The sequence below is a fragment of the Carassius carassius genome, chromosome 27 (genome assembly GCF_963082965.1).
Source record: "Carassius carassius chromosome 27, fCarCar2.1, whole genome shotgun sequence".
NCBI lineage: Eukaryota > Metazoa > Chordata > Actinopteri > Cypriniformes > Cyprinidae > Carassius > Carassius carassius.
Window position 1 is genome coordinate 17,042,026 of NC_081781.1, and position 19,260 is coordinate 17,061,285.

Below are 19,260 nucleotides of genomic sequence, written 5' to 3' on the forward strand. Positions count from 1 at the left end.
TGCTCATTAATAGTTGGTAACACAGTTGTTAAGTTTAGTTTTAAAGTTTTTGTTGGGGTAGAATTAAAGGGTCTAGAATAAGGTCATACAGAATAAGGCATTAATATGAGCTTTCTAATTATTTAAAAACAGCCAAGCATAAACAACTACATAATAGTGAGAATTGGTCTTTAAAACAAAGTGTTATCTAATATTTTTACTAAGTACCAAGTTATAATTTTACATTTAAGATCTGTATCAATACCCAATCCTGATGTGATCTCCCAGTAACAAAAGACTGAAGGTTCTTTTAACTTCTTTTTAACTGAGAACATATACTGTCAGGATAAGTAGAAATTTGAAGTTTAATATTAAATAATGTTCTGATATGTACCTGCTTTGACTGCGGGCTTGATGTTCAGAGGGTAGTTCTTGGGGGCTGCTTGTTGTAGGTACATATGATAGATGGAGCTTGAGTTCATAGTAGCTGGGCCTTTTCTGGGTGACTGCGGTCTGGAGCCCTTATCGGGGATGAACGGCCTTACCGCTACAGCCAGAGGAGGGTCTGGCCTCTCACTGGGGGGGAAAAAGGGTGGACTGGGCTGGAAGGTGGGACTGGGGGGCACAGAAATGCGCTGCTGGATCTGCTGAGAGGAAGAGCCGGTGGGTGCAGGGGGAACGCGGGGCCAGGCTGGCTGCGGCGGTGGGTTGGTGGGTAGGCTGGGCACCGGTCTGAGAGGAACATCCTTGCGTCGGTCCAAAGAGCTGGTGGAACCAGAGTTGGCAGACGAGAGGGGATGGTTGATGGTATGGGCTCCGTAAGGGGGTGGCTGGGGCTTACTGAGAGGAGGAGCCAAGCCCATTTTACTGGAATCCTGAAATAAAACATTGAAATCACAGTTAATTTGTAAGACAGCGACTTATTTGTGTGTGTGGATTTAAGTTAGACGTACCTTATCTCCAGGAGTGCCTGCAGGTGATGCTGTTTTACTGGTCGTGTCTGTTCCAGACTCCTTCCAGTCAGGTGCTTTTACTGATGGGTTGCTCTTGTTGAGGGTGGGCCAACCGGCATCATTTGCTGAAAATGGAAAGAAAGGAAGCATTGATATGAGATCAGACATGAGAGAACCCCTAACAAGCACATTTATTAGTAGAACAGTGACAAACTGCATTGCTAATATAATAGACATGACTTCTAAAGATGTCTAGGTATGTTCTTGAGTTAGGAGACATGAAGTATAACAGTCTTGCATATGAAAAAACAAGTTTGTCTGGAATTTGTCTCACATCTACAAGAACAGCTCAGGTGACTTCTATTTTTTTTTTTTTACTTTAATTCTAAGCTGAGTCAACTGCATGATATCTTGACTTCAACAGAGCATAAAAAAGTCAGTTCAAATAAAACTCAAGCCAAACAAAGAAAGACTGATTAAAGCAAACTGACTGAGCCATCACTCTACAGACTTAACTTCTCTGTCTATTATGTGTGTGCAATTCGTGTTAAGACAACAAGTTAGCTGAATGTTAGAGAATGATGAAATGGAGCTAGTAATTTAGTGAGTTTAAATGTACAGAGGAAGAGGTAGAGAGCCCAGTGAACCTTATCAGGGTAGAGGATTTTCTCATCCCAGCACATAGATTCACTCTCACTCATGAGACCTCACACAATCTACCTCGTATTGAATGGCAGTAAAGAGCAAATAAACAAGGGTGAATGTAATTGATCAGAGTGATCTAGTACAGTGGGGAAAATATTTATTTGACCCCCTGCTGATTTTGTTAGTTTGCCTACTAAGAAAGGGCCTGTAATATTTATGGTAGGATTATTTTAATGGATAGACACAGAATACAAACCAAAAAAATCCAGAAAACACAATATATAAAAGGTTAGAAATTGATTTGCATTTCAGTGAGTGAAATAAGTATTTGATCCTCAAGCAAAACATGACTTAGTAAATGGAGCAGAAACCCTTGTTGGCAAGCACAGAAGACGTTTTTCTTTTTTTTTTGTAGTTGGTCACCAGGTTTCCACACATCTCGTGGATTTTGGTCCACTCTTCTTCACAGATCCTCTCTAAATCCTTAAGGTTTCTTGGCTGTTGTTTGGCAACTCGAAGTTTCAGGTCCCTCCACATATTTTTCATAGGATTGAGGTTAGGAGACTGGCTAGGCGCCTCCATGACCTTAATGTGATTCTTCCTGAGCCACTCCTTTGTTGTCTATGTTTTAGGTCTTTGTAATCCATACTGACTTATCCATGACCCATCTTCAGTGTTCTGGATGAGGGAAGGAGGTTCTCATCCCTCAATACCGTGAAGTCGTCTGTACCCTTTAGCAGAAAAACAGCCCCAAAGCATAATGTTTCCACCTCTGTGCTTGACTGTAGGGATGGTGTTCTTGGGGTCATGGTCAGCATTTCTCTCCCTCCAAACACGTCGAGTGGAGTTAATGACAGAGAGCTCAATTTTGGTCTCATCTGACCACAGCACATTCTCCCAAGCCTTCTCTGAATCATTTAGATGTTCTTTGGCAAACTTTAAATGAGCCTGTACATGTGCCTTCTTGAGCAGACCTCGCAGGCGCTGAAGAATTTCAGTCCATTGTGGCGTAGTGTGTTACCAGTGTTTTGCTTGGTGACTGTGGTCCCAACTTTAAATTGATCTTAAGTGCAGATCTACAATCTTGTCTCTGACATCCTTTGACAGCTCTTTGGTCTTGCCCAGGTGGTGGGAATGGTTGGAATGGAAGATACAGACTGTGTGGACAGATGTCTTATAAACCTAATGAGCTAACATTAGGAGTAACTTCTTAAAATGGTAGGACGAATCTGTGTTCCACATGGGCACATAACCAATCTGTTGGAGCCAGAATTCTTGCAGGTTGTTAGAGGATCAAATGCTTCTTTCAATCACTGAAATGCAAATACATATCTAACCTTTATATAATGTGTTTTTCTGGATTTTTTGGTTGATATTCTGTCTCTATCCGTTAAAATAAACCTACCTTAAAATTACAGATCCTTCATTTCTTTGTGAGTGGGCAAACTTACAAAATCAGCAGGGGATCAAATAAATATTTCCAACACTGTATAATGCTCCACTGCTCATGAAAAACTTATAATTTTGACTTCTGCCTTAAGCCATGTTTTGTCTGGAAAACTGACATTGTGCAATTTTAAAAACATGGATAGGAACTTGAACAGAATTACTCCTACTGCTTAGATAAAGTTAGTTAAATAATCTCTGTAAAAGTCCCACAACTAATTTCCATTTCAGAAACATGCTGCTTTTTTGAATATTAAATCAACTATTGAAAACTGAAAAACATGGCATGATTTCCACAAAAAAGTGGTATAATTTGTTTTTAATAATAATTATAATAATAATGTTTCTTAGTGCCAAGTCAGCATATCAGAATGATTTCTAAAGGATCATTTGATACTGAAAACTTTAAATATATAACAGTTTTTATGTTGTAATATTTACAATATTAATGGTTTTGTTGATTAAATAAATGCAGCATGGTAATGTGCAAAAAAAAAAATCTTGCCAACCCAAACTTCTGAACGGTAGTGCATATTATCCGCATAAAAATAGAGTAAAATAAAAATAAACAAACATGAATTTCAAAATGTCTTAGTATTTGGATTGTCCTTCTTTTGCTTTAATGACAGCAGCAATCAAGCTGCATGAACTCCACAATTTTGTGTTAAACCTGATAATCATGTTCTCCAGCATGATTTGAGATGATCTAAGGAGCATATTGAACTTTAATGGGTGACAGTAACAAGCCACACTAAGACTGCTTTGATCCTTCTCAATACACTGATTAAGGTTCATAGGCCATTCCTCCTGCCGTCTATCAGACACCTTCCCACTCACGAGAAGCGCTGTCCGACTCTGCCGCAGAGCCGGTGACTGGGGGTGGAGCCCCAGGGCCTGGGCGGGGCTCTGAAGGGGGTGGAGCAATCGGGTCCACTATGATGTCTAAATCAGAGACCTTCCAGGGGCCGGGAGGCTTTCTCACTTCATCTAACCCCCCCACAAATCCCACAGCATCAAAGTACAGGAACAGGAAAGAGAAAAGAGATACACACACATACACGTATGCACAGCACAGAGCAGAAACAACACAAGAGGTTAGAAGTGAAGAAAATGAGAAATCAACTTCATAAACAAACAGCAGTTGAAGAGAAGGAACTCACGCAGGAAGTGATAGGATACATGCTGTGGTCTTTAAGAGAAGTACCAAACCACTTTATTTACATGTGACTTTCTTTCTAGGTATATATTTAATTAGATTATGCATTCCTTGGGAATCGAGTCCATGACCCTGGAGTTGTTAGCAACATTCTCTGCTGTTTGAGCAATTGAAATGCTGTAGCACTCAACAGAACATCATTGTAGGAGCTAGTCTCAATCTTATTAAGCCCAAATTATACTTTGGTTTTAACTCGTACACTAGTTAGCATGCATGACATAAATTTGATCATCAGCATAGTTGGTCCACAAGGTGGCAACACTAGCAATAGCCATTGTTTCACAGTCAAAACAGAAATGAAAGAGTCAGTACAACAACAAACTATTTAAGACATTTTTTAAGAGTTGATGAACGCTTGTCTGAAGGAGCAAAGAGAGACCTGCAATTTTAGTACAAAGACATTTATTCATAACTCCTAGAGAGAAACGGGGCAGACAAAGTACCTATGTTCATGTAAGGATACTAAACGCAGTATATGCCGTTTAGATTTACGCATACATTAAGTGTTTACGTCAAAACTTAAGTATACTTTGGGCTTTAGACACGCTTTCAAACTGATTTACTGCCTGGCCTGCTACACAGTCCATCACAAAATTACTGACATGAGACTAGTGGATGGATTATTTTTGTATTTTTATTTTTTATTTTTGAGGAATAATTAGTTACTGGATTTATCAAAGTTCAAAAGATCATCAGATTTAGTTTGAGGCAAGCTATGGCAAGCATAACTATTTCTTTATAAGTTGTGTCTGTCAAATAATTGGTGCTTGTTACTTTTGGGTGATCAAATGCTCTAAGATCGTTGCAGCATTATCTGAATACACTTCATTGCTTGCTGGTCTATTAACAATTAATTGAACAAACATCAAGTGAGAACAAAATAAAATGTGGTTGTTTACTTTAAATGGCTAAGTGAGCATTATTGGCAGAAATCAGCTGACTTGGCTGATAAGTCTGGATGTGCAAGACTAAATGTAGACCTAAATAAAGACTGATCAAAACAGTGATATTTGCAAATAAAGTGTTACTATAGTGCAGATTTTGAATGATGACTCACAATGTAGGATTCAAATACATAGGCAAAAAGAGTACCATTTATTTGGTACAATCTCATTCCAAATAAATGTATGACATTATCTTGTAGACATCAGTGTTTATGGACTGACCTGATTTGGAGCGGGCATGGTTGGGTGGGGTGTTAACACCCAGTGACTGAGGTTTGAGAGGTTCAGGGGGCACTGCATAACCCTCCTGCCTGCCTGGCATCGGGACTTGGATGTAGGGTCCCACAGCAGCCACACGGCTGGTGTTTCCGGGACCCGGCTGGGGAGAGGGAGGACCGTTTACTCTATTCAGCTACAGGAAGTGGGGAAAGGAAAAATGGGAAAAAGGAAATTAGATTATCTGAAATGTAAAATCTTTCCAAAGCTCCAGGTTTGGTCTCCAGATGTCTGGTTTCTGAACAAGATTCTAAGCAAATTAAACTAGGAAGCATGAATGAGTGATCCTTGAACTCTTGGCCTTACTGGAAGGTTTTCTTTTTGACGTGCATCAGCTTTTCTCTTGTAAAGTCGATCTCTGAGCTCATTGATACGCTTGTCCATCAGTGTCACCTCCATGTTTCTCTTATTCAACAGCTCTTTCTGCTGCTGAAGTTTACTATTCTGCTCCTGATTCAGCTTATTGCGTATCTGATTGGGAAAAAAAACAGCAAAGTAATGATCAATATTATAATTGATAGAAATGACAGGCACATACTTGTAACACAGAAATACACAGAATAATAAATGATAATTTATACATTTCACACCCTATTTGCAGAAAGCGTCCTATATCAAAACCAGCAAAACTTTGTTGCAAAAAAAAGAGGAAAGAAAATGCATTATTAAAAGTTGTCTAGGTTCTTTTAATATTTTATGGTGAAAAATCACCACAACAAATCTCTTGAATGAGATTAAACTCTTGATTTGAGTGTGTGGTCATACCTGCAGCTCCTGGTACAGTTTGCGGAGCTCCAGGGCAGCGGTGCCGGTGACCTGACCCCCGAGGGTCTGCAGGCCATTTAGTTTGCCTCTCCTCAGATCCTCCAGCTGCTGGCTGAGCTGATCCACCCTCAAGACGGCTGCCTGCAGCTCTGCCTGCTTGTCCTGGAACAGCCCACTGATGTGCTCGATCTCTGCGGCTAACAGACCACAGCTGAGTTATACACATGTACACTTGCATGCAAACACAAGCATACATGAGCCGACATACTTTCTCCATTACTATGGGGTTACGTTTTAATGTTCAATAAATATGCAATGTGTGACTGCACATGTTGTACAGGAGCTCTTGCATAATGCAAAACTAGCAGGCTAAACAGATATATTCTATTGAGAATGAGGAGTTGTCGCCATAGCACAGAGCCCCTCCCCTCGATATCACAGTCTCCGCCATGTTGGCAGGACACCAGCGGCGAAACAGGATTGTTTACATGTGTTGTTAACTTGGTAGTAGAGGAGTTTTTTGCAATTCCGCACTGTTTTACCATGCCTGGAAGTTACTGCTGCGTTAAAAACTGCTCCAGTACCTCACACGATACATTTGGAAAACATAGGAACAATGGAATACAGTTTTTTTTAAGGTTACACCAACAGCAAAACAGCAGTATTTGGAGAAGCTCTCAGGCATCCAAAATATCGACCCATACGAGCTCCCTGCAGCTGAATGGCACAGAGACCCGGACCATACCTCCACGCACAGTTGGACATTGTGAATTATCTTGTTTTTGGTGTAAGTTACTACACCATTCAGCAGTTTAAAACCCACAAGTCTTTGGAAAGTTACGAGGCTTTCTGCTGTGGCTGGGTCCATCTACAAGCCTCCAGGTGGTGAAAACAGCGTTATACTGGCCAAAGTAAGTTTCTTCACATGCGTTTTAGCGTGTTGTAATTACATTGTCATTTTGGTCAAGAAGTGTCTGCTAAATGCAAAGTAACTTAAATAACTGCCACTGTTTCGTAAACACTAGATTGTAACGAGATGTTCAATGTACACAAACGTTTCCAACATGTTTTGATGTAGGCTAAAGCTGTGTATGTTTAGTTATTGGGAGCTTGTATGGGTCGATATTTTGGATGCCTGAGAGCTTCTCCAAATACCACTGTTTTGCGCTTGGTGTGAGCTTATTCCTGTAAGGTCCCCTTTCTTTCGCCTTATCTTTCTGCATTGCTTTACTTTCTTCATTTCTTTCTCGTATTCGTAGATCCGTCTCTGTTCCGCCGACATATTAAATGTGCAAAAAGTAAAGAGCTCTGAAATGTTTAGTCGCGTCTCTGTGGAGTTCTGAAGGCGTTGAACCTGGCAACTGATAGCGTGTCCTACCATCATGGCCGACCGGCTCAGACCCCTCCCAAATCAACCCAAAATCGGCATGTGACTCCTCACTCTCAATACAGTAAAACTGACTTTTATTGTCTTCACCATTTGTCAACAACATAATATAGCCTAAATGCTGGCACAACATGAATAAACCACCTAGCTGTGGGTTAAACCTGAAAAAAAGTAGAAAATCTATACCATACTACAATGAAGTACTGATAACAATCCACAAAAATCTCATTTTAAACACAGCCCTTAAAAGACTCATCCTATCCCATCTGGAGCTGTGTATGTGGGAGAATTTGGCATTATGTGAGATCATTACAATTTACAAACTAGCAAAGACCTAATCCTGACCTTAAGGCATGTGTTTTTAAGTGTACATGTGATTGCAGTTGCAATTGGAAGCTTAGTGCTCTCTCACATGCAGATGCTAACATGAAGCAATCTGTCAGTCAGTTGTCAAGCAAGTACTGCACATACACAGGTTGCCATTGATGACTTTGCTGTAGTCCACTTGGCCCCTCATGGCACGGATCTTCTTGAGTTTGGCTTCCTGACTCTCCACCCTCTCCTTTAACCTCTGTAGTTTCTCGGTCTCAGATACAGCCTGCTGCTGCCGTCGCTCCTGCTGCTTCAAATAGCGCAACCGTTGCTCCTATGGACAGAATACATACAGAACATGAGCATACAAAAAAGATCAGTGGAAAATGTAAATAAAACATTGCCAGGGATATTTAAACAATCTAGAGTATCTAGTTATTTTACACCTCCATGATGTTTTCTTCATTAAATGCAAAAACGACATGTCCATTACACATTTTTCCTTTGTCAGTATTCATATGTTGATTGTGAATAAACTTGTGGTTTTGTAATTCGTAACCAGAGCAGGCAAAAACACACAGGAGTGTTTAAAAGTGGTTGACTACAAGTACTGGTCCTAATGGTACTGTAAAAAGACACCCCCCCCCCCCACACACCCACTACCACCAAAAACACTTTCTCATTGGATCTACACAAATCTTATAGGTGACATATATATTGATCTCAGAATGGTGAGTTTTCACTGATAGTTGAGGAGTTTGCATCTTTGTATCTTATTGGGCTTGTATATAAAGACCCTGTAAGGTCAGTGCCATTAGTTGAGCACAGCTTGTTTAAGCCCGGGGCATCGACAGTTCCCTAACTGAGTAAAGTGCATTCAGGACCACATGATACGATCCTGTCTTTTTGTCGAAATACAGCACAAGATAGACAACCTAGTGATTTACTGTCAATGTCAAGCATGGAGACATTTGCTACAAAGAGCAACAGTAGTCCTTCGGGAAAAGATGCTGCTTACAACGCTGACTTATTGAGTAACTAAGTGAAAATAAAAGCAATTAGGCTTTTTTTTTTGTTTTTGAGTCATTTAAAAAAAAGGCATCTTCAGGGAACAGAAACAGATGCAGTGAAATGGAAACAGTGTCTCAAAGTGAGTGAGAAAACTAAAAATAGCACATGGTGGACTTTCAATGACTGGAGGCTCAGTCATCACAGCACATCGACTCACAGCAATATTAATCCAAACAGCTCTGAGATCTGTGTTCTCATTGGGGCTGATCCCAGAACAGTCTGTAAGTGTGACTACAGATTCCACATGTTGTTCTTTGTTGAATGAAGAAACAAAGCAATTTAGCGCTAGTATGGAGGAAAATGCCTGCCACGGCATACAAAGCATGTCAGAGTTGTTTGCTACATAATTGCCATTTTTTGGTTCAGCTTGCCACCTCAGCCTGTGGTTGCCATAACTAACTCCCCTATAATGGTCCGAACAACCTGCTGTAATGACCTATAAATGGCACTGAGGAAAACAAAGATGAGGTCAGTAACTTAAAACATCTAATAACACTGCACAATGATATAAACAAAGTTAGAGGTTTACCCACCAAGCAGCTGTTTTGAATAATTACAGGGATACTTAACCCATTAATACACTTTGTTTTTCTCAGAAAATGACCTAATTAGTTATTTGCATATCACAATATGAACAAGCAGTGTACTTTTAAATTGTATTTAAGTTAAAAAAAAAAAAAAACACTTTAACAGCCATATCACCCTGCAGCCCAAGACTGGTCGCCTATTAAAGCTAAGCAGGGCTAAGCCTGGTCAGAACCTGGACGGGAGACCTCCTGGGAAAAACTAGGTTGCTGTTGGAGGAGGTGTTAGTGAGGCCAGCAGGAGGTGCTCACCCTGCGGTCTGTGTGGGTTCTAATGCCCCAGTGTAGTGTGACGGGGACACTATACTGTAAAAAAGCACTGTCTTTCGGATGAGACGTTAAACCATGTTTTGATTTCTTTAATTGTTCGGTCACTTTACATTAGGCTTTATTAGTTAACATTAGTTAATTAATTAGTTAACAAATTGCTAATGAAAAAATCTTCTAAATATTTATTAATATTAGGTAATTCCAATATTTAATAACACATTCTTGAAATCAAGTTGCAACTGTGTTATTTAATGAGCTGACATGAACTAAGAGTATTAAAAAAAAAATTGTAATTGCAAATGTAGCTATTGCTCATTGTGAATGCTGATGCATTAACTAAGGTTAACTAATGACTTTATTGTAAAGTGATACCTATTAGTCTTTATAATTCTTTTTGACTTTAATATGTACAAAAATTTTAATTTAGCCTATACATTTGTTGTGTATAGCTTTATTTTAGGCCTCTTTAAATGTTGTTATTTTTGTTGTAAAAAAAAAAAAAAATCATTAAACCTGTTATACTGTATTATGATAACACTTTTTTTTTCCCAACTAAATTTCAATATCATGATAATATTAGCAATTAATCGCAACATGAAAATTTGTTATCGGCATATCCCTAGAATGAATAGTAGAAGACCCTCTGGTAATTTTAGTTGCCTGCTGGCTCAAATTAATAAAAGTAGGCTTACGCTTTACCTTTTAATGGTTACGGACTTAAACCATTTTTTAAGCGAAAAGATTTAATAATTACATTCTATCTGAAAAATAAAACCAACATTTATATATATATACTGCTCAAGCACCTTTCCCAAAGATATAACCCTACTATTTACCTGCTAGCTATTCAGACATCACACAACTGAAGCATGGTTCTAGAGAGGACAAATTTACAGTAGATTGATAATGATTTGCCAATTTCTGGTAAAAGCAACCATGCAATCAAAATAAATAATCACTCTGGTTAAAGGCTAAAAAAATTATGCTGGACATCCATAATACCCATAAGATCAAAATAGAAACCATTTAATGTCAATGTATTAACACCAATGTTTGATTTAATAACAACCGGAGAAAATATTCATATCTATAGTTGGAGTCAAACTATCTAAGCAAAAAATATTAATTGCATTATGCTAAAAACACAATTGACAAAACAGTGGGCTACAAAAGCCTGAAACCACTAGTGAAACTGATTTCACATTTTCTAACAGTAATAACAGTACTAAATAAAGTTATACATTAACTGACAATTGATTTACAACCTAGACTCTTACATACTACACTATATCTGAAAGATAACAAAAAAAGTGTACAATGATCCTAACGTTCACCTCCTAACTACTTGTGCATTTCACAACTGCCAGTTCAGTTGTATCTAGGGCAAATGCAGACCAATAAACAATGAAAAAACTCAACATTATTTGCCAATTACTGGTAAATCCCACAATACAGTCAAAACAAATAGTCAATCTTCTTAAGGGCTATAAAATTTTTTTTTTAAAAGCATTAAAATCAAAATAGAAACCATGCCACTTCAACGACAGTAAGTAAATGAAAGCCACTGTTTGATTCAACTGCAAATTCTAACTGAAAGAAATATTTGCATCTATTCCCCACACAGATGAAAACAATGATCTATAAAAAGATGCCCATCAAAGGGCACATCTGAGCATGTTACCTTAGCGACAAGCATCTGTTGCTGGGCCTCAATTTGCTGCTGCTGACGAGTGGCCATCTCCTGCAGCTCTGAAAGAGTGAGCTCCACGCGAGGGTTTCCCACCTACACACACACACACACAGAGAGAGAGAGGGAGAGAGAGAGAGAGGAGGGGCAGTCAAGTATATGCACACAAACAAGGATTCAAAGATGACTGGTTTAATTCCACAGCCATAAATGACACAGAAGACTTTGAGAAACCGACACAAGCATGTATCTGCAGGGGTCATTGTAGTGAGAGCTGGGTGTGAAATGACCTGTGGCCAAGTAAACACTTGGAGCTTAATTATAGCAGGAGTGCTAATGTTAGTGTAGACCTGCTAAGCTCATCATGAAGAGGAATAGTGACACTTAACCAAAAAGGTCTAAAACAGGCCTGTGTCGGAGATGCATCCCAGAATCCCACTCTGTCAATCTGCATTTTGGAAGATAAGAGCAAGTTGTCCTTTACTGCAGCTGTCGCCAGAGTGTCACCATGGCAGCTGAGCAGAACTGCCGTGTAGCAAAGATTAAAGGCAACAAAATACTCAGATAGCAACTGCCATGATAGACTGGCATTTAGAGCAATCAAGCAGTACTGAGGTTGATTCAAGGCGGCACGGTACATGATGTGAACATGGAATATAAAACATAGTTCTGAAATAAAATGAAGGCATTTAGAATGGCTCAGTCAAATCTGAAGCAGAACACCATTTAATACCTGGTTCATGCTGTGCAAAAGTCTGTGGCAATATAGCAATTCCTCCATTTCCTCAAAAAACCGGCAGTCTGTTTTGTCTCTGGGCTGTCGTCCTAAGCAAAAGCCATACAAGTGCACTCACACACAGTTTAAGGTTGAAGCTGGGTCAGTCATTAAGGTCATGTATGGACTAGGAGAAATCAGGCACATAAGTTGGAGTCAAATAAGTTCATCACTTTTGCCAGTGTTAACTACAACATGTCAAAATTAAACATTTTCTGGTATTTAATTAGCAACCTAGAAACTTAAATATTTCAAGTTTTAGAATTCCACATTTTCAAAATAATTTAAATGCCAATAATTTATTTTCAACTGAAAAAAAACAACAACAAAACACTGAGAGCTGCCAAGTCTAGGGTTCTGTTAATTTGTTCGATATTTTCTTATGCTCACCACGGCTGAATTTATTCGATCAAAAATACAAAACAGTAAGATTGTGATTTTTTTTTCTATGTAATTTATTCCTGTAATGCAAAGCTGAATTATCAGTAATATTACTCCAGTCTCTATTTGCGCTGCTTAATATTTTTGTTGGAAACCATGCTACATTTTTTTCTGACAAAATTTGCCACCCACATCAATGCATCATGGAACAGAATTCAATGGCAATCTATCAGCATTAACATTAACATGCATGAGCGCACATCATGAGAAAGATACTGTTGTGATGTTTGTGGACTTGGTATTGCCAGGTCACCTACAGCCAATGGCTAAATCTATTATTATCCAAGTTAATCCCATGATTTATTTCCATAATTCATCGGTAGTATTTTTTCCACAATGATGTGATGGTGGAAAACATGTCTGTAATTATCTCATAGTCAATGCTCATGTCTCACAATTTCTTTTTTCTTTTTTTTGTTGATCTCTATGCTTTAAATCACTACATGTGAAAATTGCCTCCTAAATCACCCATGTTTTTACAGTCCAATATAATTACAAAATCTATTAAGATAAGAGTGGTTTTAGCTACTGGAGGTTAGAAAAAGGCAGAAAAATAAGGTGTACATAGAGTAATATGTGACATCATACAAAACAGTTTTCTTTGTCAAGCTCACCTGCTTTTTTGTACAAAAAAACATGTTACTACATAATAGAAATAACAGCATGTACAAACAACAAATTATTATATTAATAACAATACTAATAATAATATAAAATATTAAAAAAAAATTCAGCAAGGACGAAAATGTTTCAAAATAGACAGTAAAGACATTTATAATGTTACAATTAATAAAAAAAAATTAACTTTTGAACTTTGTATTCATTGAATCCTGAAAAAATTACAACGTATGCATAAAAATATAAGATAATATAAAGTTCAACTGTTTTCAACATGGAAAATAACATTAAATATATTACAGATTTCTGAAGGACTAAAGGATCGTGTGACCGAAGACTAAAGTAATAGCTTTTGAAAATTCAGCTTTGCTTCTACAGGAATAAATTACATTTTAATATATTAATCAAATAGAAAACTCTGAAAAAGTCATTTTAAATTGTAATATTTTCTAATAATATTGTTTTGACCAAATAATAATGCTTACATATAAAAAACAAAACAAAAAAAAACATTTGAATGGTAGAAAATATATTTATATTTGCCCAATTACTTTGCCACATTTACCTTTGACTGCTGAGGGAAAAAAAAAAGTGGCCTTTGCCTGGAGCAGAAAGACCAATCAGGTCTGGATCAAATCAACTGTCATTTTAAATCAGGGTGAGGGATTGAACTTTTTCCCCACTACCATGGCTTTTCTTGAGACTAAAACAGGCTATATATCATATAGACCAAACAACATTACAAACACCGGTTACGCCTATAGCTCAAATGTGTCTGAAGACACTAGCTTAGAAACAACATTTCAGTAAATGATCAACTTTGAAACAACTCTGTACCTGACAGAGACCAAGACCAAGACCAACACTTACCTGTTTTTTTAGTTCAGCTTCCTCAGCACAAAATACTCAAGGCTTGATCGATAACGATTTGCGTGCAGTTCCCATAAGCACAAGCTCCATGGCAGATCTCCAAATTTCATTAAAGTCAAAATGACTTGACTCAGTTTGCTAGGGAATGATTCATGGTTTAAAGGCCGATTGTGTCAGGCTCTGTTTACCCACACAGGCAACTCTGTATGGACACATCACATGGGTTGTAAAGAGCCCATCTCCATGGCAATGTGGCACAAGGAGCAGCATATAACAGACTGATCTGATTATCCATTTCTGAGGTGGTTCTGGGGAGGAAAAAAAACTCATCGGTCTCTTCTGATATTCTGTGGAGAATACCCTTCAGTCAGACTGCATGGCATGATCTAGCCTGCTCTTACACTTTTGTATCCTTTTTTACCAAGCGCGGTTGTACAAATATGGCCGTGGATCTCTAGGGAAGGTGTAAGAGATCATTCAACTGTGGGAGAAACTCAATGCTTGTTAAAACAATAATCGGCCCTATGAGGTCAAATATAGAAGAAATATTCAGGACTTTTTTTAAAAGGAATTGCAAATTGTATTTTCAATTGCGGTTTCCAAATGTGGGTGCATAAACTGTGACATAATCCAAATGCAATTGCAAATCTTCCATTACTGTTAGCCTTTTCGCATTCCAAATGAAAAAGGAAAGTCCATTTGCAACTTTATTTCCCATGTCTTACGAGTTATGAGCCTGTCATATTTAAAGGGGTCGAATGATGCTGCTAAAAATAATATTTAATGGTGTATTTTGTGAAATGAAATGTCTTTATGTGGTTTAAGGTTCAAAAAACACATTTTCTACATACTGTACATTATGGTTTCTCCTCTATGCCCCTCCTTCTGAAACGTGTTGATTTTTACAAGGCTCATCAGTCTGAAAAGCGAGGTGTGCTCTGATTGATCCAAAATGAGAATTATGTAATTAATGACTCACCCTCATGTCGTTCCAAACCCGTAAGACCTCCTTTCATCTTCTGAACACAGTTTAAGATATTTTAGATTTAGTCCGAGAGCTTTCTGTCCCTCCACTGAAAATGTATGTAAAACGGCCAGAGTGACGAGACAAACACAAAACCCATTATAAACATAATGTAAACATGATTTCTAATTGTGTCCTCTTTTGGAAGGCCAAACAAAGTAGTTTTGCTTTCTCAACGAAACCGAGTCACACACCGCGGCCTTGAGTGGGTGGAGGCTGGTGGCCTAGAGCAAGTGGAGGCCAGCTTGAGTGAGCACAGGTGGGCTGACTTGAGAATGGCAAGGCCAGCGGATTCTAGAAAGAGCGTCCGTTGGGCTTGTGGCAACCACATGTGACGACCCAGGGATGGACTCTGCTTCATTCATGGTGAAAGCCGATCCGGCAGCAGCGGCAACAAAAATATTACAACGAGAAAAAAAAGGTATGCCTTCTTTCTTTGCATGAACATCTGGGTGGCGTTATGCAAATCTTCCCACATAGAGATGTGGGGGCGTGTTAGAACAAGCAGTTTTAGGAGGGTGTGGACGAGTCTGAACTTTTATAAAGAATATCTCTTTGGATTTGAGACTTTTATCTTCTTTATGCACCAAGAAATTGTAACACTCCAAAGAGAAAGGAAAAATTTAAATCACATCATATGACCCCTTTAAATAGCAGTATTAATTACCACATTTGCCTTTTCACTCTCTCTGCATCGTGCATGTAACCTGCCAAAACACAAATGGAATCGCAATTCCTTTTGCATTTGAATTTCCAATGTCTACACGGAAGGCTGCAAATCATTATCACGGGGTGGGACTATACTATGGGGTGTGAATGTCAATGGTTTGATCAAAGGACATATTATTATTTGATTTGATATATAATAAAATAATCATATTATTTGATTATATATTAGATTGCTGGGTATTATTCGATTATTATTCTAAAAATTATTCTACACACACAAATACCCATAAACGGAGAGATATGGGATTCACGCTTTCAATCTGTGCGATAAACTGTTTAATTCAGAAGATAGACTACCTTAACTCAAGCCATATAATGATGTTAACATGGTGAAACATTAATTAGGGATGCACCAATAGGATTTTATGGGGCCAATACAGATTTTAACAAACACTTACTGGCTGATTCTACTTCCTCTCTTATTTGAAATTTTGGCATCAAAATAGATGTTTTAAATCAGCAAAGTTCAAAAACACCTGCATTAAATTATACTAGCAGTCTTATTGCTACATCATCAAATTATCCATTTAACATTCAGCAGGCCTAGATTAAAACAACAGAATAAAGATACATATTAAATAAACAGTGCTTTTTAGGTAGGTTTTTGCAGGTACAGAAATAAAGTAAACTAAAATAACACTTCACTGCATACTTTGGATTTAAAGTTTTTCAGTTTATTAAGCACCCCCCAAAAAGGCATGAGATCTGAATATATTTGTTTACTGTTAGTTGTAATATATGTTTTGTGTAATTTGCTATACGTTGATGATAATGCAACTGAGAGAGAGAGAGATATACATATATATATATATATATATATATATATGCCACGCAAGTCTACTGTGTACTTCTGTTGTCTTTGACAGCTTTTATGTGCATTATTGGTCACTACCGCAAAGCAGTATTATTCAGAGGACAAAGGAAGCAGGTCAGTGGGTAATAACTCTTGGAACCTAGAGCCATGTACTATAGATATTGTGCTACAGAGCTTCCAGAGGCTTCAAATCTGGAGTGATGGAAGCTTGGGACAATCCTATTTCCTAAAAAGCCAATTTAGAGATTCTGAAAGTAGAGCCCGGCCGATATGGGTTTTTTGGGGCTGATGCCGATACCGATAAAAGGACGTAAATAAAGACTGATACCGATATATCAGACACTATTCTTTGTGTGTAGGCTATATGATAGTACAGTATAGTCAATAGTTTGGGCACATTTCCCATTCGTAGGTCCAAACTTTTGACTTGTACTGTATTTAGAATACAATATATAGCCTACATAAACATAATATATATAAGCCGGTATTAGGTAATGCGATATATTGCGGTGATTAATATTCATGATATTGTTATCGTGGGCACTTCTAAATACCATGAATAAATATACATTACAAATCATTCAGAATTTGGAATGCATTTTAAGAATAGTATTCCCATCAGCTGCTTAAAATGCACATCATCGCTGTATGCTGCTTGAAAGAGCGCATGCGCTCTGATGTGAACAAGCGCTCATGAGAAGCACATGGAGGAACACCTCACGCTCAGACGCGCTGAATGAAAGCACATTCACTCTCTGACAGCAGATGGCGCTGTTATTTTCTAAACCATATTTAAATAATTTTAAATAACCATTCAGATTTGTGTTTTCCCTATGGTGTTTATTACAGAGGCAATTACTGAAATATTTAGACTTAATAGGCTATTAATCTTCAAACATTAATTTTTTTATTTATTTTTTTAATCTGGACTACAAATGCCCTAGATATTGTTTGAAAGTGTTTTGATCTTTTATTGTACATTCACACTTTACATTATGGTTTCATTAGTTAACAAACTGCCAATGAAAAAATTATTCTGAACATTCATTAAATTTAGGTATTCCAATATTTAATAACACACTGTTAAAATTGAAAGTTGCAACTGTGTTATTTAATGAGCTAACATGAACTAAGACTTGTATTTTTTAACAAAGATTAATAACTTCTGTAGCAAATGTAGCTATTGCTCATTGTTTAGCTTTGCATTTATTGAATGAGCACTATGCGATGTCCAAATTGATTACACTATATTTTATGTATTGCACTGTATTTTATTTAAATCATTTTCTATTTTTAAACTGCCTTAAATTCATCTTGTCAATTTTTAAATCATTTTCATGTTCTTAAATTGCTTGTTTTATTTTTGTGATTATTTTTTTTCATGACTTTTTTTAAACTTCCTTTTATGTAAAGCACTTTGAATTACCATTGAGTACGAAATGTGCTATATAAATAAACTTGCCTTGCCTTGAATGTTAATGCATTAACTAAGGTTAACTAATGAGGTCTTATTGTAAAGTTATACCTATTGGTTTTTATAGTTCTTTTGCACTCTAATGTGTAAAACATTGAACTTGTGTTGTGTTGTGTTGTGTTGTGTATTTTCTGGCAATCAAATGAACATGCAAAACATTCGTATTTAAATCGTCTTCAAAATTAAAAAAATTAATTGCAGGACAAACTCTGGCATTAAATACTGCATCTCTGCAGGGCAGTGTTTCTCAATCAAAGCTGCTTAGGATGCAATGTTACATTTTGCCAAAGCACATTAATCAAAGCTGGCTGGTGAAATATCAGATAAAAGTTAATCTCATCTTTTGACAGAAATATGATTTTGATGGTATGATGCACAACCAAGGAGTTTTATAACAAGTCAAGCGATTTAAGTATCCATCCTTCATCACTTCACAGACTGAACCCACATGGACAGCATGTTCAGCTGTAACTCTTGGCATGGAGGAAGCAAACACATAATCCGCTTTCCACATTAAGAATTAGACCGGCACACATTTATTGGCACTGGCCTAAAAGCTGTACAAATCTTAAGAGAGGATGTAAAAGACATTAAATCAATGTTATGATAAGCTATACTTTAGAACAGGGGTTCCCAAACTTTTCCATTCCACGACCCACCAAAATATTTGAGATAAAAAAAAAAACTGAAATTATTTTAAGCCTAATCTTAATAAAAAAGTTTGATATATCAGAAATTAAGTATTTAAGAAAAATAACCATATTATTTTAGAGTACAACTGTAAAATTTCACTAGTAATATTTAAGTTTTAATTTCTTTGTTTACAGACGTTAAAATATGAAACATCCATAAAAAGTGAAACAGGCTCACTCCAGTGAACTGTAATCTGTGCTGCAAATGTTGTTAAACTCATCGCACTCATTCATGGTCCTTCTGTGTGTGTAGGGGAGAGCAGAAAAGCATAAGAAGCAAAGCAGAAC

At 37.4% G+C, this 19,260-nt stretch overlaps 1 protein-coding gene across 2 annotated transcripts in view; it reads right to left on the minus strand.

Moving 5' to 3' along the window:
• Positions 1-19,260, minus strand: part of ppp1r13bb (protein phosphatase 1, regulatory subunit 13Bb) — a 57,625-nt gene that overhangs the window by 6,917 nt on the left and 31,448 nt on the right. Inside the window, exons 6-13 of one of the 2 annotated variants that reach the window (XM_059512983.1) lie at positions 11,530-11,631; positions 8,083-8,257; positions 6,225-6,421; positions 5,766-5,930; positions 5,406-5,595; positions 3,861-4,010; positions 933-1,057; positions 374-854 (exon numbers count right to left, since the gene is read on the minus strand). In XM_059512983.1, the coding sequence (XP_059368966.1) occupies positions 374-854; positions 933-1,057; positions 3,861-4,010; positions 5,406-5,595; positions 5,766-5,930; positions 6,225-6,421; positions 8,083-8,257; positions 11,530-11,631 (1,585 nt within the window). The remainder of the gene's footprint in view (positions 1-373; positions 855-932; positions 1,058-3,860; positions 4,011-5,405; positions 5,596-5,765; positions 5,931-6,224; positions 6,422-8,082; positions 8,258-11,529; positions 11,632-19,260) is intronic. The other variant, XM_059512984.1, reaches the window with a different exon arrangement.